At 37.3% G+C, this 24,963-nt stretch overlaps 1 protein-coding gene across 10 annotated transcripts in view; it reads left to right on the plus strand.

Annotated features, from left to right (window-relative positions):
• Positions 1-24,963, plus strand: part of FAM169A (family with sequence similarity 169 member A) — a 107,640-nt gene that overhangs the window by 39,368 nt on the left and 43,309 nt on the right. For 2 of the 10 annotated variants that reach the window (XM_016136443.2, XM_036226092.1), the window contains exon 2: positions 3,621-3,749. Coding sequence is in view for 1 of the 10 variants with exons in the window: in XM_016136438.2 (XP_015991924.2) it covers positions 19,163-19,237 (75 nt within the window). In the remaining 9 variants the exon portion in view is untranslated. Of the gene's footprint in view, positions 1-3,620; positions 3,750-19,118; positions 19,238-19,285; positions 19,477-19,760; positions 19,923-20,104; positions 20,314-24,963 lie in introns of those variants that run through there. The other 8 variants (XM_016136438.2, XM_016136446.2, XM_016136441.2 and 5 more) reach the window with 8 other exon arrangements.

Consider the following 24,963-nt stretch of genomic DNA (forward strand, 5'->3'; position numbering starts at 1 on the left):
TCTTTGAAGGCTTGATGAAGTAAGCAGCCATGTTGGAGAAGCCTGCGGTGGACCGAAGGTTTATATCCCCCACCTCAAATTTATAAATTGAAACCGTAAGCTCCTATGTGATGGTATTAGAAGATGAGATATTTGGTCATAGAACTAGGTCATAGAAGTGGAACCCTCATGAATGGCATTAGTACCCTTATAAAAGGGACCGCACAGAGCTCTCCTACCCTTTTTCTGTCCTGTGAGGAATGACTAAGAAGGCAGCAGTCTGCGACCTAGAATGGGACCCTCACTAAAACTGGACTATGCTGGACCCCTAATATCTGACTTCTCGCCTCCAGAACTATGAGAAAGAAATGTCTTTGTTTGTAAGCTAACCAGTCAATGGTACTTTGTTGTCGCAGCCCAAATGGACTAAGACAAAGCCCATGTAGCAGGGAACTGCAGACCCCTCCAGGAACTGTGGCTACCTCTAGGACCTGAGGTGGCCCTGCCACAGATAGCCAGCAAAAGCCGGGTCCTTAGTCATATAGAAGCAGGGAAAGGACTCCTGCCAACTACCTGAGCGAGCCTGGAAGTGGATTTTCCTCAGCTGAGCCTCCAGACGAAAATGCGACCAGTCAGCACAATATCTTAAGAAAGAAGCCCTGTGAGAGCAGGAGCAGAAGACCCAGACTGGACTCCCAGTCCTTGGAAACTGTGAGATAATAAATGTGTGATTTTTTAAGCCATTATGTCTATAGTAATTTGCTTCACATTAGAAAACTAATACCTTTTAATCTTAACACAAGAAATATTAATACTGTGGATGTGATTTACTTAAAAAAAAAATTCTTATCTTCCTAGGATCAATCAATATACATAAAACAATTATACCATCTAAGCAAACTGGTGTTTTTATTTTATCTCAGTCAATTAAAGATGTGTATCAACCAGAAATATTTTTTTAAACTGAGACTTGGAATTTGATTTTTTCATCAGTCATGAATGGAACATTTTGAGACCTTTTAAAACAATTCTATACCTTAAAAGGGGTGGTTTTGTGCTAACATATCCCCTAGATTCAATCACACATTACCTACTCTGTCTGATTTGAATCTGCTACCCCACTTTACCGCCACATAAGTTACAGCTTGTCATTTGTTCCCTTTTTAGACATTGTATTTCTCTTCCTTTCTTAAGATATTGTGATGTCTTTCGTCATAGCTCAAAAGCTGTTTTATTGATGTTGCACAGGATTCTTCCCCCACAGATATTATTCTTATTAATCCTCTTTGAACTTGATCATTCAGTATCTTTTCATGCTTTCTTGTTTTTCATGTAACAATTTATATAGATATTTAAATGGTATTTGGCTACATATTGCACACCAGAAAAAAACATTTAATAAAAAGCTCCCATCGTGAAAAGATAGAACAAAACAAACAGAAAAAAAAAAAAAGAAAGAAACCGATGGAAGCAAACAAGAACAGGAGAAAACAAAACCGACCAATAAATAACATATTTAACATACTTGGAAAAACAATAGAAGATATTACATCCAGAAAACAAGGATAGTGTACTATGAAAAAATAAAGACCCACAAAGAACATTTGGAAATTACAAAATATGAAAGCTGAAATTGAACATTGTAATGGAAGAATCCAAAAGTCAAGTCAAGATTATCTTCCAGCAAATGGAACCAAATGTCAAAAAGATAGAAAATAGAACAGAAAGAGCCTGGTCACATGGGCATAGAGCATCAATTCAGAAGATCAGGAATCACAGTAAGAGGACAAAAAGTGGAAGACAGAAAATTCCCCAAAGAAAAATGCAAGAAAACTTCCCAGAACTGAAGGACACAGAGCCTCCAGATCGAAGAGCCCTCTCTTCTAGGTACTTAGCATCAAGAATAGAAAAATATACATGAGGAGGCACATCCCTGGCATTTCAGAACACCAGGAATAAAGAGGCAACTTGAAAGCTTTTAGAAAAATAAAACAGGTTATATGGGGTGTAATAAGAATCAGAGTGCCTTAAGACTTGTCATTACCGCTGGATAGTGGATGATAATGGAGTAATACCTTTAAAATTACCCAGCCAAACCATGAATCAAGTGTAGGGATAGTTTAAAACACTCTTCATTCTTAGAACCTACTAGAAGCTGCACTTCAGCAAATATAGAACAAAACCAAGGGAAAGAATGTCACTAGATCTAAGAAAAGGAAATCCAACAGAAAAAAAAATAGTTTGATAGAGAAGGGAATTCTCAGGATGATAGCTGTACACAAGGCATTAGGACAACCCATGCAGACAGCAGTAGTAAATATATTGCTCAGAAGTGTGAAGATAAATGCCAAGTTAAAAAAAAAAAAAAAAACTGAACTCAAAATAGTTGCCTCCAGGGAATAAGGGACAGATAGATATAGACCTTTCAATATTGTTTTGATCACCTACAATATGTCAGGTATATACCCTCTTCTCCTCAAGACCCCAGTCATCAGAGTCAGCCCTCTCCCAGAAAGCCATATGGCAACCCCTTTCATTGCCTCCCCAGGACCCTGCTCCATCCCTTACTTTTCTTTCATTTCCATCCTCAGTCAATCTCTCCTTCTCCACTGGCTTCTTTCCCTTTGCTTATAACTGTATCCAAGAACTTCCAGCTTGGCAAACTGACTGGCCAACTTTGGCTTCATTCCCTGGATTCTGATCTCATTTCTTGGCTCAGAATATGGTTGGAATGATATCCACTGCTAATGAGCCCTCTTTGGGACCAGTGCCAGGACCTCCCACGTATGGGCATTTGCCAGATACTCTGTACTCTGCAGCTTGGGGCATGTAAAGCCAGGCCTACCTGCAACAATGGGCATTAGAAGTCAGAAGTACAATAACTGTGGAAACAGCTAGGAACAAGGAAGAGAAAGCAGTGCTAAGTGATACCAGAAGATAGCAGGGCCTATTTAATGGCTAGAGAAATGGCTCTTCCCCTCAAAGCTGTTACAGCCTGGTTCACATTGGGAACTCAAGAGCAGGACATTTGGGGAGGGAAGTAAAAAGGATGATAAATTTAGCTTTAAAGAAATTGAGTTTGAAGTTTATAGAATTGGGTAGTAATCAGGCAAAGTGAACGGATTAATCATGGTCCAGAAATAATGAAATATAATGGGAAAGATTTTGGAGTTAATATATACTAGATTTATATTCTGGTTCTACCAGTTACTAACTGAATGAGCATTGGCAAGTTAATTAACTTCTCTGAGGCTGTTTTCTCATCTGCAAAATGGAGATTGTACCTTGATTAGAAAGCAGGCATGACAAACTTGAGATGTCATCAGGCAAAGGCCACCTGAATCAGAACAATCTGGCTATAGTGTAAAAACTAGATTAGAGACATCGAGACAGCAGATCAGTGTTCTGACTGTAAGATCACAGAAGATCAATGATGATGGGCTCTGAGGGAGGGGGCAACTAGGGGTCGATAGAAATGGGACAGTTTAGGAAATACTTGGACGATAGAACTAGTAGGATGCTGTGATTTGCTGTGATTTACTGGCTTGGGGTCTGCATGTGGGGGTAGATGATGTCAATGCTCCACTTGTAGGCTTCTGGATCCCTTTATCATTTTCAAATTGTGCTTTCACTTCCAACAGCCAACACCTGCCAGGAGAGCCAGAAACACCTAGGATTTACATTTCCCTGGGGAGAGCCCTAGCAAATGACTCCTGGTGCCGAAATAGAACTACTCCAGCTTCCTTGCCCCTGGTCCAGACTACTCTGAGGTATGACTGTCTCTAGAAGCCTCATAGAGTTGAGCCTGCATTGCCCTCCATGGGACTTTGTCGTTGAATACTTGCTTCGCTTTCCTCTCTTCCCTGTGTCTCTCCCCTACTCTGGTACTTTTTTTCCCCTGGCAGTACTTCCTAATTAATCATTTGCACATGAATCCTCATCTCAGAGTCTGCTTCTGGAGAATCTATCCTAAGACAGTGCAGTAATCATTAATGCAGCTTATTAATTTTTTTACTGTCTTCTGAATACATGCAAAGGTTGTGGTTTCTGGTGTCCTATAGTTGAGTGATGGGGCCAAGTTAGCTCTAGCAGAAATGATATGCTCCAAATCACCAAGATGAAACCCATCAGAGCTCTTTTCCCTGTGCTGTGACCAAAAACGTTCCAGATAGTGGCTGCTCTATCAGCCTGGGTCCTAGTGTCAGGGTGACAAAGTGGAGCAGATCCCTAGCTCTGACTCAGCAGAGTGAGAAAAAAATTTCTGTTGCATTTAGCCACTGAGAGTTGGGGGTCGTTAGCTATGCTGTAATATGACCTGGTATATTCTGACTGATACAGAAGGTGAGAAAAAGAGAAGGATTAAGGATGACTAATATTTCCAAGTTGGGCTATTGGATGAATGGGGTCAACATTCTCTGGGGCTGGGGGAAGGCAAGGAGAAAAAGCTGAGCTTTATTTGTTTTTTTAGGTGGAGAGTTAAGGGTAGTTTTAGGCATTTTGAGTTTAAGGTTCTTGTGGAAATCTAAATTGCAATGTTGAGGAGGCAGTTGATTCTGAATCTCTGGAGAGTAAACTGGGCTGGAGACAGACCTTTGGGTTGTAAGTAGTAAATTGGGAAAATAGGAATAGAAAATCAGGGCAAAGGGAAAAATAGAGTGCATATGTGCTATTGATAAACATTAATACAGATGCTATGACCAAAATTTAAATTGGGCATTGAACTTCCTGGCCAGGAAACAAGGGACACATGTTCTATTATATGCCTCTCACTATTGGAAAGAGATACGTATACCAGTTCTTTCAAGAGACTAAAATTCTGAATGTCCTCTTCCCATTTCAATCAGAGTAGCTTTTGAATAATATTGTCTTAGAGATTTCATAACCAAAAAAATTTTGGAAGTCTATAGGTAATCTTCCGTTAGTGTCACTTCTTTGGGCTGGATTTCTCATACAAATTAAATGGCCGAAAATTCAATATATATTTTCCAAGGAACTCCGATTGGAAGGGAGTCCTGTGGGCATCTAGGCTAAGCAGACTTTTCTCGAGGAGGAGCTTTGGAACTTTCCCAGCTTTTACTTTAGCTATCTAAGTTGTTCTGTGAAGTTCAATTTCATGGCTCATAGCCCATCTTGATCTCCAGTGTTTGGACAGTTCTGTTCTGTATCTGCCAGCATCTCTACTGAATAGTGACTTCTATTGCTTTTGTAACCATGGAACTTTCCCAACAAGTATTATAATGTTTTCAATAGAGCAGAAGGGAATAATCGACAATAGAGGGCCCTGGAAGTGATTGTAATCACTGTGACTAACATTGCAAGATGACCACAATACTTTGCTAATGTGATGTGTAACGTTTTATTTTCACACAACAGCAGATCAGTTCAGTTCGCTGAACAGACATTGTCTTTGGTAAAACATTCATATATTTTGGGGGGCTTAGTACATTTTATGAGAGCAAAAGAAGAATAATTCTGGAATATATGTAAAATAACAATTTGAAAAGAGCAACCATAACAAAATGGTGGGAAAAATCACTAAAAATTTAAAAGTAAAATACCTACAAGAACCATCAATATATGCTTAATATATATGCTCGAGACCTGGTGATAAGAAGTTTTGCTTTATAGTTAACTAAATTAAAGCATATTTTTGGCATTCGTGATACTGTCTAGAAAATCAACCACCATCCTTTAAAATACAGAGGCAATGATGTAAGTATTCTCCTTGTTCTTTCAATTGCAATGAGTTCCAGAGTGTTTGATAGGAAACTTTTCAAGTGTAAAAACAGCCATAGAGTGAGCAAGGCATAAAAAGCCAGTGTTGGACACAGAAAGCACAAACCATGGAGGAAAAGCTTAATAAATTTAGACATTAAAACAAAAAATGTCTATTCTTTTAAATATACTATAACATAATAAAAACTTTTTTTTATCAAGACACTGAAAATAAGATTTATGTAGTGCTTCCTATATGCTAAACATCATTCTAAGTATATCACATTTTTGTCTTGTTAATAATACTATCTTCATTTTACAGATAAAGAAATTGAGGCATAGAGAGTTTTTTCAAGTAAAAAAAAAGCTGTGGACAGGAGAATATGTTCGACACACACACACACACACACACACACACACACACGGAATTCTGCAAAACAATAAATAGAATAAAAGTAACCCAATAGAAAAATGGGCAAAGGTTATGAACACAAGAGGAAACCTGAGTGATCAATAAATGTAAAAAGATGTACAATCTCAGTAGTTAATCAGAGAAGTGCATAGTAGGACAATGAAATAGCATTTTAATTAAATACAACTGGCAAACATTTAAGATCAACAAGATCAACTATTGGTAAGAAAGTAGAACTGGAGCATTATTACGCCGACAGTGGCAGCATACGTGAACACAGCTCTTGATCTGATCTAGTAAAACTGAACAGGCTCACCCCTTATGATTCTGTAATTCCACTCCCAAACATATACCCTAGAAAATACAAGCTCATGAGCACGGGAGGCATGGGCGAGAATGCCCATGGAACAGTGTTTATAATGGATCGCCACTGGAAACCATCTCAATTTTTACCAAGAGGAGATAAATTGTAATTGATTCCTCACTAAGCTAATATATAGCAGTAAAAATTAATGACATGTACCAGCCAGTCTGTGTCTCTGGGCGTCTCTCCTCCTTCTCCCCACTGCTTCCTGGGTTTACCAGACCCTTCTCTTCACATGGTCTTACTGTGCACAAGGCAAATACAATTAATTGTGTCTGTATTTATTCAATTAGTTATCTCCATATTCTCTCCCTGAAATTACCCAACATAGCTTTCTCTCTCTCTTTTTATTTTTTTGAAATTGGAGAGTTTCTAAATTCTTTAGTCACATATTTATGCACAATTGCTTCTTTTTCTCCTCCAGAGGGTGAGTCACATCCATGGTATACATGGTTTGCTTGTTTTATCCCGTGGCAGCTTGCTTTCTTTCTTTCTTTCTTTCTTTCTTTCTTTCTTTCTTTCTTTCTTTCTTTCTTTCTTTTAATTTTTATTTTATTTTATTTAGTTTTATTTCTAAATCACTGAGTGGAGACATCTCATTGTGGCCTTGTATATAGAAATAACAATCTTGTATGTGCTGGGTTTTGAAAGATGACTAGAGTTACTCAAACACATTTGACAGTAAACACACATGCCTACATACATATAAACATATATGTGCATATGTATATATAAACTATTTAGAGACATTAGATTCTCTATAAATATATCAAATATATGTAAATATATATACAAACAATTGCTTAGTTTACTATACTAATACATATGGTGTGTATATACACAAATATATACGTATATGCATATATACAGCCTGATGTGCATATATAATGAATATAATATTATACATGTGTGTATATTACATATGTATAGATGGATATAATATACATATATACTGTTTACAGAGAGAAACAAACAGAGAGAGACAGATCGATGGAGAAACTGGATGGCTATCTATCCCAACTATTGGCAGTGCTTACTTTTGAGGACTGGTTTGGAGGAGGAGGGGCTTTCACTTCCTATTTTATAGCCTTCACTCTTGTTTGAATTTGATACAAAGATATACATTGATTTTGTAATATAAAAATCTCAAAAAAACTAATGTAAATTTAGGGACTATTATGTAGATATAGGGTAATAAATACCGAAATCTTAATGAAATGCCCAGTGCTCTATGAAAATAAGAGCGCTATGGAAGCAGTGTGGGGTGCGAAGCCAGCGGCAGAAGGCGGGAGGTGGGTACAGGGTGGAGATCAGTCAGAAGGTCACTGCAGCAGATCCAGGAAAAAATGAGGTGTGAATGATATGCATTCTCACTGCTAGGCCTTTGCTCCTACTTTTTTCAAAGTTGGAATGTGCCCCCACCCCAACTTCTCCACCTGCCGAAATTCCAATTATCCTCAAAGCTGAGTTCAAATGCTGGTTTCTCCGTATGTCTCTCCAGTCCCAGTCCACTCGCCTGCTACGTTCTGTGTTCCCATGGCACCTTGTTTCTTCAAGTGTGGTACTTCTTTCTGCCTTGTTCTATCACTAGTTATTTATACCTCTCAACCAGGCTGTAACAGCTTTGAGGGGAAGAGCCATTTCTCTAGCCATTAGAAAACAAAACAAAACTCACAATTCTAGCACAAGACTCTGCATATCATAGATTCTCAATAAATGCTCTTGGAATAAAAACCATTCAAAATAACCACATTTTTAGATGCAAACATTTTAAAGCTATACTTTCCTTTTTTCCTTTATCGATGTCACTTATCATAAGTCTACTTTTTCCTAATTTTATTACTCATAAGTAAAACAAAAACTGATCATAATAACTGCATGCCAAAGAGAGATTATTTTTTGAAGAGTGTAATTTAATATTCTTTATATCAGCAACTACATTATGAGATTTCACCCTTGTCTGCCTGTAGGAATCACCCAAGGAAATTTTTTTAAATACAGTTCCCAGATATCATATATTTGAAAGTTGCTGAGAGTAGATCTTAAAAGTTCTCATCACAGAAAAAAGTTTGTAACTATGTATGGTTAACTAGACTTATTGTGGTGATTATGTCTTAATATATACAAACATTGAGTCATTATGTTGTATACTTGAAACTAATATATGTCATATGTCCATTATGTTTCCATTAAAAAAAAAATACAGTTCCCAGAGCCACTTGCAGAGATTTGGATTCAATTGGTCTAAAATGCATCCTAGACCCTTATTTTAAAAGCTTCTCAGGTGATGGATGTAGTTTGGCCAAGGTTGAAATTTTACTGATCTAGTCCATTGACTTATGCCCCAAGGACATTTCCTTTGAAATCCTTTACCAGAGAGAGAGATCAAAGACTGCATGGATCCACTTCAGATGATCTCATTTAGCCATCTGGCCGACTCTCTGGGTCTCCCTCAAATCCATCACAATTCTAGCAATGTTTAAACATCCCCACCCTACTCTCCCTCTCCTCCCCCCATCATATACACGGGTCAAGAACTTTATTCTTATTTCACTTTTAAAAAATACATTTGACAAATTATAATGAATGTTGTCATTTTGCTTTCACAGTTTACTATTACTCTTTTAAATAATTCTTCCACCTTTATTGTTTCACATTTTTTCTAAAATACACTTAACATAAATATAGGTATATTGTACATATGTTAGTACACACATACATATGTGTCTCCCTATATCTATTTTTCTGCAGCTTGCTTTCCTTTTTAAAACTTGTTCTGAGATCTTTCAAACATGTAGAAGAATATTTATAATAAATGAACAGCCAATAACTAAAAGAATAAATCCAAATGGCCAATAAACATATGAGAATATTCTCAATCTCACCATAATTAGGAAAATGCACATTCAAACCACCATAATAATACATTTTACATTTATAAGCCTGTATTTATATTTACCTAAAAAGAGCCCCAAAGTACAACAAAGCAAAACTTGACAGAATTGAGTGAAGAAAAAGACAATTCAGTGATAATAGTTGAACTTGAACATCCAACTTTTAATAATACATAGAGTAAGTAAAAAGAAAAACAGCAAGGAAATAGACTTCAACAACACTACTTACCAATTAGACCTAACAGACATATAGAATGATCTAACAACAGCAGAATACACATTCTTCTAATTGCACATGGAACATCCTCCAAGATAGACTATATTTTAGGCCATAAACACATCTCAATAAATTTTAAAAGACTAAAGTCATACAAGGTATGTACTCTGATGACAATGTAATAAAATTAGAAATTAATAACAAAGTAATTTGGAAGATTCATAAATCTATGAAAATTAAACAACATTTTCCTAAATAACTAATGAATAAAGGAGAAATTTCAACGTAAATTTGAAAATACTTTGAAGTGAATGAAAACAAAACTTCAACATACTAAAACTTACAGGATACAACAAAAATAGCGCTAGGAGGGAAATTTTTACCTGTTAACACCTACATTAAAAAAAAGAAAGATTTCAAATCAATAATCTAAACTTCTACTTTAAGAAACTAGAAAAAGAAGAGCCCGCTAAATATAAAGCATGAAGAATGAAGTAAATAAAGATTAGAATAAAAAGAAATGAAAAAGAGAAGAGAAAAAATAATAGAGAAAATCAAAAAAGCCAAAAATTGGTTCTTCTGAAAGATGAAATTGATAAGCCTTTAGATAGACTGACCATGACAAAAAGAGAAAGGACTCAAGTTACTAAAATTAGGACTAAAAGGAGGTCATTACTATTTATTGTACAGAAATAAAAAAAGGCTACAAGGGAATGCTATGAACAAGTATATGTTAACAAATTACATAACCTAGAAAAATATTAATGAATGATCTCATTCATTAGGATCCATTTTAGGATCCATGAACTATTAAAACTGACTCAGGAAAAAAATAGAAAGTACAAATAGATAACAAGTAAAGAGATTGAGTTAGTAAAACAAAAACTATCCACACCAAAAGATGCAAGCACAAATAACTTCACTGTTGAATTCTACCAAACTTTTAAAGAATTAACACTGATCCTTCTAAAACTCTGCCAAAAAATGGAAGTGAGAATACTTCCTAACTCATTCTATGAGTTTAATATTACTCTGACAACAAAGTCAGACAAAGACATTACAAGAAAAGAAAACTATAGATTAATATCACTTATGAAGATGGGTGCAAAAATCCTCTACAAATATTGGAAAACCAAATCTAGCATCATATAAAGAGGATTAAACAAATGGAAGTTATTCCAAAAATGCAAGGTTGGTTCAAAAACCTATCAAAGTCAATCAGTGTACTACAGCATATTAATAGAATCCAAGGGAACTTCTTCAGTCTGTTAAAGGGCATCCACGAAAAACACAGTTATAATCATACTTAATGATAAAAGACTAAAAATTTTTCCCCGAAGATCAGGAATAAGAGGAAGATATTTGATCTCATCACTTCGACACTGTGCTAGAGGTTCTGGCCAGTACAACTAGACAAGAAAAAAGAAATAAAAGGACTTATGATTGAAAAGGAGGAAGTGAAACTATTTCCTTTTGCAGGTGACATGATTTTGCACATAAAACATACTAAAGAATCCACCAAAAAACTATTAGAGCTGATGAACAAGTTAATCAGAGTAGCAGTATACACAATCAATACATAAAAATCAGTTGTGTTTCTATACACTAGCAATGAACAATCTGAAAATTAAATTAAAAAAATAATTTCATATATAATAGCATTAGAATAAAATAGGAATAAATTTAAGAAAGTACAAGATTTATACAGTGACAATTATAATACATTGTTTTAAAAAAGTAAAGATCTAAATAAATGAAAATACATCCAGTATTTATGTATTGAAAGACTTAATATTGTTATGATGGCAATTCTTCTCAAATTGATCTAAAAACTCAGTGCAATCACTATCAAGAAGCCAACTGCCTTTTTTTTTTTTTTTCAGAAATAGACAAGTTGGTCCTAAAATTCATATGGAAATTCCAAACAATCTTGACATGATTGATGTCTAGCAATAGGAGAAAAGGCAAATAAACCATGGGATAGATACTACATAGAAATAAAAAAGAAGCTCTTTCTATATCCAAGAACATAATAAGTCTTACACACGTTATATTAAACAAAAGAGGCCAGACACAAAAGAGTTTATACTATATTCTTCCATTTATATGATACTGAACACCAGGCAAATCTATGATGTCAGATATCAGAATAACAGTTGCTTTTGGAGAGAGTTATTGACAGGGAGACAGAATGAGGGAGCCTGCAGGTGTTGGGTAATGTTTTGTATCTTGATTTGGGTGGTAGTTATCTAGGTATCTATCTACTCATTAAAAATTCATTGAACTGTATAATTAATATTAGAGACCTTATGAACTTTCCTGTAAATATTTCCTTTAATACAAAATTAAAGATGAGAAGTTTAAATCCTCTATTTTGCCATAGATTTGACACTCTATGTCTCATTTCAGTTCCTCTATTGTGTTCATTAATACTCTCACCATTTATCAAGAGTTTTGATAAAGACAGTATCTTTGGTGCTTATTTATAATGAAGATTCTTAGTCAAGGGTATGTAAAGTACAGTTTAGGGAATATAGTCAATAACAATGTAATAATATATATGGAATCAGGTGGGTGCAAGACTCATTGAGGGATCACTTCATAACTTATATAAATGTCTTGTCATTATGTTGTACACCTAAAACTAATATAATATTGAATGTCAACTGTAATTGAAAAATATTTTTTTAATATAAAAAATGAGAAAAATGAAAACAAAAATAAATAAAATGCATTCTTTTAGTCCCCCAACCCAGCTCTAACCAATTCCACTGTAGCATTTTCAAATCAAGGCCAGGCTAAAAAACTGAGAGACATTGTGTTTTGTTTCAGCCTTGATGTGGGGGAAGCAGAAGACTGTCCCTCTTCTCAGCCTTGGCAGGACATGCCTTTCAAAGTCGGATGTGCCTTTGTTTGGATTGAAATTCATCTTCTTTGCTCTTTTCCAATATAAAAGAAGTCAAGTGTTTTGCTTGATCTAGTTGAGCTGGAGTATTCAGAATTTCACACATTTTTGTTTGTTTGATTTTTGGTTTTGAGGGTGGAGTAAAGGAGTCTTTGCTTTATGTTTTGTTGATTACACATCTGTAGCCTCCACATGCATAGTTTTACTTTGATAGCGTTTTCAGTCCCAGCGTTATCTGCAGGACAGTACTTAGCTGTTAATCAAATCCCTTGTTCAGGTAACTAAGCTGATATGAAAAAAGTAAATCAGTAATGTGCTGCCTTCTGCTTTACAACATTTTTCTAAATCAGTAAATGAAGGTGATGGTGGGGTAGGAATATTGGAATGGTGGATGGGAGGGTGAGTGTGTGTGTGTGTGTGTGTGTGTGTGTGTGTGTGTTTATAATGCCTCTCTATGTTTAGTAAAAGTAAGTATGTATTTTGGTTAGTAGAGTGTTCGCATAATAATGTCTTCGGAGTGTGGAAGGTGCCACCAAAACCCAAAATAATATGCTGAAATTCATTTTTCTTTATAATGAGTTATATCTTTGTATAGGGCCCAATTAAGGGTGATTTCAAATTATTTTGGATCTGCTTTCCAATGCTGAATATCTTTCAGCTAGTATAGTTAGGATACCTAATACAGAATAACTCCAACCAACTCCTTCACTAAGAGACTTGGCCAAACTGTAGCATAGTATCTAGCAGCCTAAGGCCCTGGGATGACTGAGATCCCTTAATGTGCTGTCGGGGAAAAAGCTGAAGGCTGACAAAGGAACTGCCATTTGTTCCAGTCAAGACCAGACCAAAGGCTCCTGACCTCCCTCTCCTGAAGCATTTATAAAAATAAAACAAACAAATAAAATAAAGACAATTGTAGATCTTTCCTTTGTTCTTTGAGATGTGTATATGTCTCCTACAACCCAAAAATGTCTTTCTCAAAGACTTGAAAGCCATTCTTTGAAATATAATCATCAGGAAGGATTGGGCCTCTGTCTCTCAGTCTCTGTGGGAAAGTAGAAACATGGCTTGGATAAACTTCAGTTAGAAGACACAGATGGCCTAGTCACACAGATTAACCAACCCTCTTACTTGCTGCTCTTTGTAATTTTTCATTTTTCTAACTCCGCTCTAACCTCCTCCTCTTATTCTCCCTCCCCACTCCCACAATCTACCTTTAAAACATCCGGTCACCACTGCACAAATAAGAATTGAGCTCAGCTCTTTCCCCTGCTGTGGTAATTACTGAATATCTATCTTTACCCCTTCTAACTAGTGTGTGGCTTTGTTTATCTTTGATAGTTCTTCTACCAATTCTTAACCTGATTTTTTCTATAAAGTAATATAACTTGCTATAACTTAATGTTCTAGTGCACACATTTTTCCATAAGTATAATATTTAATCACTGCATATTATGGATTAGGCACCATCAATTTCTTAACCAAAAACCCATTAAATTTTTCTTATTATAAAAGGACTATGTGTTCATCATGGGAAGTGAGGAAAATACCATTTGCAAAATACAAAATTATTATCCAGTAATCCTACTACTCAGTCTTGCCTCTTTCTAATCTATTTTCCAACTATCTATTTGCTAACATTTCAATATATACCCTTATAGTCTATACATCCTTTTAACATATCTGTATAATTAAGCATCATTTTAAAAGTAAAAGTGAGATCATACCTTCTAAACAGATGTCTTTTCTACTTGATATCTCACCATGTCATTAAATATTGTTCAGAAATGGAATTTATAGATTACAAAACATTCCATTTATGAATGTACTGACATTTATTTAACTATCTTGTTGGGCTTCCCACCCTTTCCCCACCACCAATATTTTCCCATTACCAACAATATTGAAATAACCTTGTAGGCAAATTTTTGTGTTCACCCTTAATTAGTTCCTTTGGATAAATTCTGAAGGCATGTTTAACTCTACTGGTGACTCAATGACTCCCTCTTCCTCTTGTCTTTTGTGATACTGTACTCCTCCTTTCTTCTCTGGCCATGTCTCTGCTTCTTCTGCAGGATCTTACAGCCCCTGATACATTTTGGCTGCACCTGTGCTTTTCCCGCCAATGCTCCCTAAGCAAGCTCACTCATTCCATGAACTACTATCCCTTATGCTGATGACTCTCCATCTATATTTTCAGTCTAGATATTTCCCATCAGCTCCAGTTTTTAAAGGTCTCATTATTTCAGATGTTCCCATTTGGATGTCTCACAGCACATAAAACTCGAGAGCCAAAATGGAATTCGTGATTTTACCCCCAAATTCTCATTCTCTGGTGATTCCTTGTTTAGTATGCAGCACTACCACCCGCCAGGGGGTCAAGCCAGAAACCTGGTGTTCTTGCTTGTCTTCTCTATTTCATTGCACATTTTTCCAAGTCCTGTTGATGCTACTCTCCACTTTTGAACTTTAGGATTCATTTACTCCTCTTCATCCTCACTGTGTCATCCAGACCAGATTGTCACCTCTCACCTAGATTAATCAATGAATTCCATAACTAGCTCCCTGCCTCCAGTCTTTCCGTCAATTCGTTTTCTACATGGCAGCCTGAGAAAATTTGCTAGCATGCAAATATGGTCATGTCACTCTGAAATTGAATCTCCTTAAATGGCTCTCTATTGCCTTTGGGATTGAGTCTTTACTCCTTACTATGGCTGACCAGTACTTTTTAAAAGAACAACTGGTTCTGTCTGTTTCTCTAGCCTCATTTCTTGACACTCCACACTCTGCTGAAAAGCCCTAGTTATCTTCTCAGTTTCGCCCGTAAGCCATTGTTCTGTAGTTTTACTTCCACGTTTCTTGTGGGCTCTGCTTGTCCCATCACATTATCACGTTACAGGGTCTATCTAGCACAGTGCTTGACATAACGAACATTTCAAAAGACATGTTTCGAGTTTGATAAACATATAAATATTAGGTGAGAGGGTGTAAATTTAAGTATTTTCTAGAAGTTGGATATGTGCTAATTGAGAAGCAGTAAAGTGGAAGTCTGTAGTCCAGTATCTAAAATCTATAGTAATTCAGAACGATGGTCAAATTTCTGTTCCACCACCTTGGGTCAATTTCTTCACTTCTCTAAACCTGTTTCCTCATCTTTGAAATGTGGATATAGTATCTACTTCAAACAGATACTGAGAGGATTGAATAAGAAACCTAAGTAAAATATTCAGTACAATGTCTGGCATATAAATGTTTAATAAATACAATCCAGCAACCATGATGACAGTGATCATGATACATTGTCTCCAGATAGATGTCCCATTTTGTATGTCAACCTATTATAGTGTGTACCCATTTCAATAAGCCTTGACAGTTGCTATTAGCAATTAAAAATACCTCTTATTGCCTGCAATAAGATAGGCAAAAAAGTTTGTACTTCTTCGATTAATAGTAATATACCTATTATTAGACATTCATGGGATTTATACATTTTGGCATTCTTTAAAAAATATTTCAGTGACATCTTCATGAATATTATTTCTTTTCATTTTCCTAAAAGTTTCCTTCAGAAAATTTCCAGCAGTAGTACTGTGGGTATCACATTCACATTTTCCTCACTTTTGATATGTACTGGTAGGTTACTTTCTATAAAGTACAGACTATTCTAATTTTAGGATCCCTCTTTATATCCTAATTCTTCTACTTGTTTTTGATTAGAAATGAAAAATATACTCACGCTTTTCTGTGTATCCTTTATGAACTTGGCACGATGATAACTTTGGACAGTAACTTGTTTCTAGATTATTAAAGGCTACTTGTCATCCTTTCCCACAGCGATATGAAAGAATTAGTGAGATGATGTGTAACATATATAAAATCCAGTCCACTATAAGAATACATATAAGATTGTTTTCATAGTCAGGAATTTGTATGTTTTCTTTACCAAATACTAGGTGGTAAGTCACAGTGAGTACTAATTTCTGCAAAACATAGTTACTTAAGACAGCAGCAAAATCAAAGAATAGATCTACATAATATAGTATATGTACTATATTACAGTGATCTTGTTTTCTAGTGATATCAAGGAGAGTGTTTAACTTTGAATGCCACCCTGAATAAAATTGGGTCTGTCAAAGATAAGGGCAGAATGGATATTGTCTATGATACTTGTGGTATCTGCCATAGATGTAAATATGTGCATAATTTTTCATGAGTAAAAATACTATGTTATTTCTTTTAATTCCAAATTAAACTTACTGAATACTATGTCCTTAAGCTTCTACCTCATTTGAAATCGAATCAAACCAGAAGAAACAAATGTAACCCAGCTTCTCAAATCTGATATTCCTCCTGTTCTTCAGGTGTTTTTATTTTTTGTTTTTGTTTTTGTTTTTTAGTGCTTAGTATCACCCAGGAATTTGAAATCTGCAGATATAGTAGTAGAATTTGACAGAGAAAACTCTGTCAATACAGCTTTTAATTCGTAAAGCATTCCCATTGACATATTTTATATACTGGAGGAAAAAATAAAGCATTCTAAGATACAGGGTCCCTTTTCTTCTAGTGTGAATAAAAATCATTGTTTTCATTATTAGCTAATTAGTTAACTAATTGGCTAATATTTTAGATCAAGAAGTACCTGGGCTACCTCTTCTTAGTGTGATTTATGAATTTAAAACATATATTGTATATATTGGATCCTAATTCTATCTATTTAAGTCTAATGGAGGGTCAGAGATTGTGATGAATCTTTTCTAGGGAAATATGTTTCTTCCATTCACTAAATAAATGTTCCAGATCTGAAAAAAACTTGGAGAGCAATTACCCTTAAAAGGTGTGAAGATTTTTTTTCTTTTCAAAAACTAATATTATACAACTTTGCTTAATATATATTGTTGTAAGTCTTACAAGTTTTCTAACTAAGGGTTTAATTTTCTCTTCGTGTTCAGGAAAATAATACTGGATATAAAAAAATCATTTACTCATGAAGGCACTGGGTATTTGGTATGTTTTAGAGGTTCAAAAGCAAAATTCAATCATATGGCATGTATAGCTGAAAAATAACTTAGCTCATTAGCACCAATAGAAATTCCTTCTTTCTATTCATGTAATTATTTCCCTTCCTTTTCTCATAAAAACCCCTTTGCCTTACTCCAGAATCGAAACACTGATTCTGTCTGAATCAATGCTTCTGGAATAACTATTCTTTGATCTCAAATAAAAGCTTGCTGCCTCTCCCTTTGGCTTTTTATTTTTAAGGTTAACAACTCTCTACATAACTTTTTAGACAAAGGCTCAAAGCATTTTGGTAGTGATTTACAGCATATATTCATCTGATAAAGACTCATTTTTTGCCCACTATGAGTTCATGGATCCTCAGTATATGAATAAACATACAAGCAAGATCTAATGTATCTCAGCTAAAGACGGAAGTAAATGGTAATTTTTTTTCTCCTTTAAACAGCCAAATGGGCATCATGTGGCAAGTAGAGAAACAAATAAAGCTAGAGTGTTTTCATACGGCACTTCTCACACAGATAGGAGACAGCATGTCTTCCATAGGTTTTAGCAGGTAGGATCCCTGACACAAGAAGAGAGCTGGGTTTAGCTGTCTGGATGGGGGACACTGGACCCTCTCTTTCATCGGGCTGTGTGGGTATAGTTCTGATTCCTACCAGAGTGGCCAGATATTTGGGACACAGGCCTCCCGGCACAGGTACCCAAGGACTAAAATAATAGTTAAGAGCCAATCACACTCATGCATTTCAAACATTATCAACAAGTTGCATAGCTAGCTTTGCACTAAGGCCTAAGGTTTTCAACTGTAGCATCTGATAGCTAAAAAAAAAAAAAAAAAAAAAAATCTTCTCAAAGTGGCAATTTTGGGGGCTTACCCTGGGGACCCCTACTTACATATAGTTCTAGAAATATAAATTTAAAAGTTACATATCTTTCACTTCCCTTCCTCCCTCCCTCCTTTCCTTCCTTCCAATTTTGCTGTGGATAAAACCCAGCTATATTCAAAATTTCTGCTCAGTTAAATCCTAGTTCATAGTTAGGATCTACTAAAACTGGTAAATGTTTAATGTATAACATTTAAGGTTTCTGTTAATTAAATATTACAAATTAAACATAACCAATGTGAGGTTTACTAGAGCAACTAGAGGCAGAAAAGCCTATTTGATTTTTAAAAATATGAGTCAAATAAATCTCTATAAACAAGTATTCTTTGAAGTAGTTATTGATCTTGTTGATCATTAGTATATTTGTGAAAGACTGGTATTGTGATTGCTAAGAATGAAAGAAGCAATTTCAGTTTACTGCGTGAGCTAAAAACAATGCAATGGCTCTTGGATAAGTTTATTTTCTGGAGTTTCTGTACTATAAGAGAAAGTCTTAAAATGACTTAAATACTCTTTTTTGATACATATATTTAAACCGCGGCACGCATTGCTTTAAGGAAATCTACCATGCTTTAAATACTTGAGAGCTTATCTTTTGTCCGTGGGAGTGTAAGCAAGAGGGCCAGGGGCATTAAGGCGCAGGAAGAGAGTAGGGAGGAAAAGGGGCGGAAAGGAGGGTGGAGCCGTCGTCCTTCTAGGTCAGGGTTAGTTCGCGGGTGCTAGAATCTGGAAAAGGTGAACGCAGGAATTTGGTTGTTCCTTGTTATCTCAAGATGGAAGTCCAGGCTCTCGGGCTTGTGCAGACTGCGAATGGAGCGCTCGACTTCCCTTCCTTCGCATCTTCCCAGGTGGCCATGGGTTTAGGAAGGAAGTGGCAAGGCGGAGGCCCTCGGTCCTCGCCCGAGCCCTCCGCATCCCTGTCCCAAGGCCGGGATGGTCTCGCCCACCCTGGGTAAATTCCCAGAGGGCCCGCGCCGGCCTGGGGTGTGCAAACGGGATTCTGCGAATGTCGACGTTACAGGAAGACGCAAATTCAGCGTCGTAGTCCCCGCAGCTTACCCGCACCTATTTTTGTATCTAAGCCAAGGTCACTCTTTAATACCGAACCGTTGCCCTGAGCCGGGGCGTCGCGCTCCACCTGGTGACGGCGGGCGGGGCGGAGAGAGGGGCGCGGGTGGCGAGGCGGGGGCCGCGTGGCGCCCCCGGGCTGGCCGAGCGCGCACCTGCCCCGCCGCCGGGCCCGGAGGGAGGCAGGGCGGCGTCCCGGCGCCGAGGAGGGGCCGCGGGCCGCGGGCGGGGGGATTCGCGGTGGGCGCGGCGCGCTGCACAGGCTCCGGGCGCTGCGGCGCGCGTGCGTCACGCCGCGGAGGGCGCGGGGGGCCGCGGCCGAGCGCCCACGAGCAGCCGGCGCCCGGGCCAGGGCCAGGGCCAAGGGCAGGCGGCCGCAGCGCGCTGCCAGCCGCGGGCGAGCGGCCGCTGCTCCATTCATTCCGCGGCTCCGCCTCCTTCCCCGGCTCCGGGAGCGCGTCCGAGGTGAGTGTGGCGCCCGCGCCCGGCTGCGGCCGCCCAGGGAGTTCGGCCGCGGCGCAGGCCCGAGCCGGCCGGCCGGCCGCCCGGGCCCGGAGCCCGCGCCCCGAGGGGCGGGCGGCGCGCCCCCAGGTGCGCCGGCCCCGCGTCGGCGCCACCATTTTGTGTGAGGGAATGCCTCTTTCTGCTCGCCTCGCTCGCCGCGGGTCGCGCCTCGCTCCCGGGCTGCGCCGGCCGAGCCCCCTCCCCTCCACTGCTTCCCCGGCGGGAGCCTGTCCGAAGCTCGCGTTGATCCTTGGCTTGGTGAGAAGCGGACCTGGTCAGGTGTAGAACCGAAGCGTTTAGGCTCGGATTCGCCCACGTAGGTGGCCCCCAGAGATGCTCTGAGCACCCCCAGGTCTTTAACTACTTTTGGAATAGATATCGTATAGCTTCTACTCCGAAATGCAGGTCATTGTAGTTCTGTTCTAAATCTTAGCTGCCCATTGTGCAATTTTTTGAGGTCTTTGCCCCTGGAGATCGATGGGTGAAGCATCGGATTGTTTATGGCTCAGAGAACTGGCCTACATTTACTCTCATTATTGTCCTTTGGGAGAAATGATGAAGCATCTTGCTCGCTTTTCAGTTTTTGAAGATTTGTATGGGTATCTTTATCAGGAGTAGATTTTAGGATAACCACCTGATGCTGGCTCTCTTACCCCTTTGGGAGACCCTTTCGAAACCTCAACTTGAAATGCTCACGTGTGAGGATTTTTGAGGGGGTTGGAGCGGGAGAGACAGGTTACTAAAAGACTACCAAAAGGAAAAGTTGTAATTGTGTCAGAACTGTTACACAATTTGTCATTTTAAACGGTCCTGAGAATTTGGTAATTCTTGTTTTCTCCCTCGCAAGTGTACTTAAATACGTAGTGGATTATACTCATGCCGATTGTATTTTATCACTGCATCACAGACAGGGATTAAAATCTGGAATGATGGCTGTTGCATAATACACACGTTTGGGCTTTGGAGAGAATTCACCAAAATGGATCTGGGTTTGATGTGTATCAGCTGCTTGCATTTATTTGTTTGTTGCACATAAGATGTACAGGTTATCTTTGCAAGCTATATTTTGTTTTCCTCCTACAAGAGGAAAAATTTTTATTGACTAATATGGACAAGAATAAGTTTTGGGTCCCCCTCCCCCTTTGGTTGGGATGGGAGAGGACAGAGATTGAAATGGTGAGAGGAATCTGGGAAAAGTCTTATTTGTGATAAGACTTCCAGTACAAACAGAGACAAAATATCACGGTCTTTCATGGAAAGCTTGTAGCTGTCATAGTGGAGTCCTCTCTTTGAATTTATAATGAGATTAGAGAACTTAGAAATATCTTAAATGAGTAGCAACATGATCCTGCTGCATGAGTGATAACCGAAGCTTCTTTATCTGTGGATTTTAGGTTCTAAAACGTTCAGAATTAGTCTGACTTTTGAAACAATATTTAATGATTACAAATTGTATCATTTCTCTAATAAAAGTACAATATACATCAAAAGGTTTAGCTGATTTGGGGAAAACAAAATATGTTATAATTAGATACCCTCCTTATTAAATTACTTATTAAATTACTCTAAACTTTTTTTTTGATTAATGGAATACTTCCCCTAATTTTCTCTACAAACAAAGTGATTCCATATGCGTCTCATTATTGACATGTTCTGTGGGGAGAGTAATGGAGGTGAAAGAGAACTTGGACATTGAGAGATATCTTGTTTTAGGGAATTTAAATAAGCAAAGATTGCTTGATAGGGATCACAGGTGCCTTGAATGGACCTATTCTGGGTACATGAGGAATGAGATTGTTTCCTACAAGTTCAGTGCGCAACCACAATAACTGCATTTTTACATTGATTCTGTTAATACATATGTCATAGAGGTTCACCATTGTATTTAAGTGTTTGGAAGTGTTTTTGGTGTAGCTTGAGATTTTGAGCATTATTTTACCAATGGTTGAGACACTGAAAAGAAAAAATCACTAATGGTTTTCTTCATTAGCTCCTACCTAAATAACCCTTTTAAAGCCTTATGTGTGTTATGTTCAGTCATCTGCCTAAAAATGGAAAAAAGATTTACTTTTTAAAGGTAATGAGGATGTAAAAAGATTTAGTATTTGGTCAGAGGTTTGAAAAATATTAAGGGTTCCGTAGAAAGGACTCTTGGTTGGGTAAGAAGTTAAACAAAACCATGTTTCTTCTCATTTCTAAGATTTTATTATTCTAAGTTGAAAAAAGAAATTGCATAATTATTGTGTCTAAGGTGTTTTTTCTCTTCACACACTATTAAGCTTCTGATTCTTTGTATTTAACCCTGAAACTAATGTTCTAAATTTGGTATGCTTCATTGGTAGCAGGAGTATTTCACAGTTGTTTCCAACAACAACTATAAAATTAAGGTTGAATTTATTAAGGAAAGGGTGTGATGATTTAAAAATAACACTACAGAGCTAATATATGAGACCTTATATCAGGTTTATCTGCTCTGTAGGAGGGATTCATTCATGTAGCCCAACCTATTCTTTGGGCCAGAAAGTTTGTGCTTTGCACATACTTTGATTTTGAAAAAAGAATATCAATGTAGTTACTGCTTGCTCCAAGGAGATGTTAGTTTTAGGCTGCACCAAAGGTAGCTTTCATTTATTCCACAAACACTGTCTATTGTGCATTACAGATCAAAATTAAAAAAAACCCACAAATATATTCCATTCTCATGGAGTATATAGTTTAGTGAGGTATTGTGGGTTAAAAGGTTAAGGAGTCTCTAAAATATAAATGCGCACAAATTTTTGCAAATATCAATTGAGAACAGTTCAATTTAGTAAAATACATTTTTTTAAGACGTGCCGGATTGCATGTAGCGGGTTGGACTCCTACATTTATGGGTTGTACAGAGGAGAGGGTTCAGCTGCTGAAAGAAACCGAGGAGAGAAAGAAACTAAGAAGTAGCGTTGGGGAGAGTGTTGTCCAAGGAAGGAGAGGAACTTTTAAGCAGCAGAAAGTGGTCAGGAGAGTCTGGTCCATCATAAGGTCAAGAAGGGTGAGAATGAAAATAATCCATTGAATTTGGGGCCTGAAAAGGAGTAATAACAGGTAGTGATAAGGGAAGAATCTCATTTAGGAGTGAATAGAAGCAGAGAAAAAGTCAATAAATTTGACTTTTTGTTATACAATGACTGATAAAGTAGAAAATGGGACCAATAAGAAATCTTATAAAGTAAAATCTTTTATACATATATACCAACCAGTACTTTCAAGTTTGGATTGGCCCCTGATATACTTGATGAACTTATTCTGATGTTTCACTTAACAGTAGTTATCATTCAGAGGCAGTATAGTTCCGCAATTTAAGCCAAGTAGACATAACATAGATTTGAACCCTGGCTTTGCTGTTTGTAGCTGCCTGACTTTTAAGATTCTTACTCTCTTTGGGCCTCAGTTTTCTCATCTGTAAAAGAGTTAACCCTTGAACAATGCAGGGGTTAGGGGCACCAATCCCTCTGTGCAGTCGAAAATCTGAATATAATTTTTGACTCCCCCCAAACTTCGTTGTCCCTCAGTATCTCTGAGGGATTGGTTGCAGTACCCCTGAGGATACCAAAATCTGTGGCCGCTCAAGTCCCCTGTATAAAATGCTGTACAACAGTGTGTACAGTTGGCCCTCCACATCCTTGACTCTTGATCATGGATCAAAAACAGTACAGGTATTTATTGAAAAAATCAGTGTATAAGTGGACCCTCTTACTTCCACCCTGTGTTGTTTAAAGGTCAAGTATAGTTACAACAGAGCTTATCTCAAAATATCGTTGGCAGAATTAAATGTGATAACATATCTAAAGATGAGCTAATATTATCACCAATGAAATTAGGATAATTTTTAGTGTTCAGTGTTTCTCATCTTTTTCTTCATGTTACTATCTTCTCACACCTACCCCATGTACAACACTTTGTTGAGGTACATTTCAAAACAGTAATTTACTTTTTATTTTAAAATGAACTATGATTTACCTACCACTTGTCAATCAGAGCTTTTGCTCTGCATGAAATAAAGTATAAACACAATGAGTTGAGTTGGTAAAATTCTAGTTAAAAATTAAGAAAATCTTCAGTTTTTGTGAGTTTATCGATGTAGGGGAAATGTATGTTTTTTTGAAAAATTGAAAATGATTCAAGTTGCCCCTTTATAGCTCTTGTGGATCTCAGACTAAGAACCTGTCTTTTTTAGATCTGGTCCTGTTTTTTATTATTTATGTTCATGAGTGGAAAATATAGCTAAATTTAGCAAAAAGCAACCACATGTTAGAAGTTTTGATATGTGTCTTTGGTATATAAAACATATCTAAAAGTCCTTGAAATTAATTTTAAGGCTGAGGAGATTTATTGATAATACTTTTTAAACCATTAAAAGAGAAATTGAAGTGGTTGAAGTGGTTCCGAGTAAATTTTGTTTGGCGAATACTAAATTTTTGTATCTGAGTAGCTTCTCAAAGTGGCTCTCCCCAAAAGTGTGTAGTTTTATAAAATTATTCATATGGATTTACAATTTCATTTACAAATGACTGCTCAACTGATGTCTGGACTGTTGGCCTTCCCTTCCAGAACTCTGATATTGGCTTGCATGGAGACAAGGGTAATTTTAGTGTCTAGACTGACAGTAGGGCGGAGAAGTTTCTCCTGTCCCAAGTTGAGCTGTACCAGCTATAACTGACAGTATTCTTTGACCAGCTAGTTTGTTTGTCTGTGTTTTCATGTGGTATGTAATGCATTTATGGGTAGAATTTATTGTTGAAAAGGCCCCCTTTTTTTACTCTTTAGAGATAGGCAGAGTAAATCTGTTTTTATCTGCATATTGACTCTCTGGAGTTTTGAAGGGTAACTTTCTTGCCTCCCATCTTCAACAAGACTTCCCCTCACTAATATCTCCCAGTTCCTGTTCTTCATCTACTGTACCATGGTTTCCAGTTTTTTTAGCCATCCCAGTTCTCCATTGGAGGCATTCTGGTTTTTCAGTGTG

Source organism: Rousettus aegyptiacus, unplaced genomic scaffold (genome assembly GCF_014176215.1).
Source record: "Rousettus aegyptiacus isolate mRouAeg1 unplaced genomic scaffold, mRouAeg1.p scaffold_m13_p_8, whole genome shotgun sequence".
Classification (NCBI taxonomy): Eukaryota; Metazoa; Chordata; class Mammalia; order Chiroptera; family Pteropodidae; genus Rousettus; species Rousettus aegyptiacus.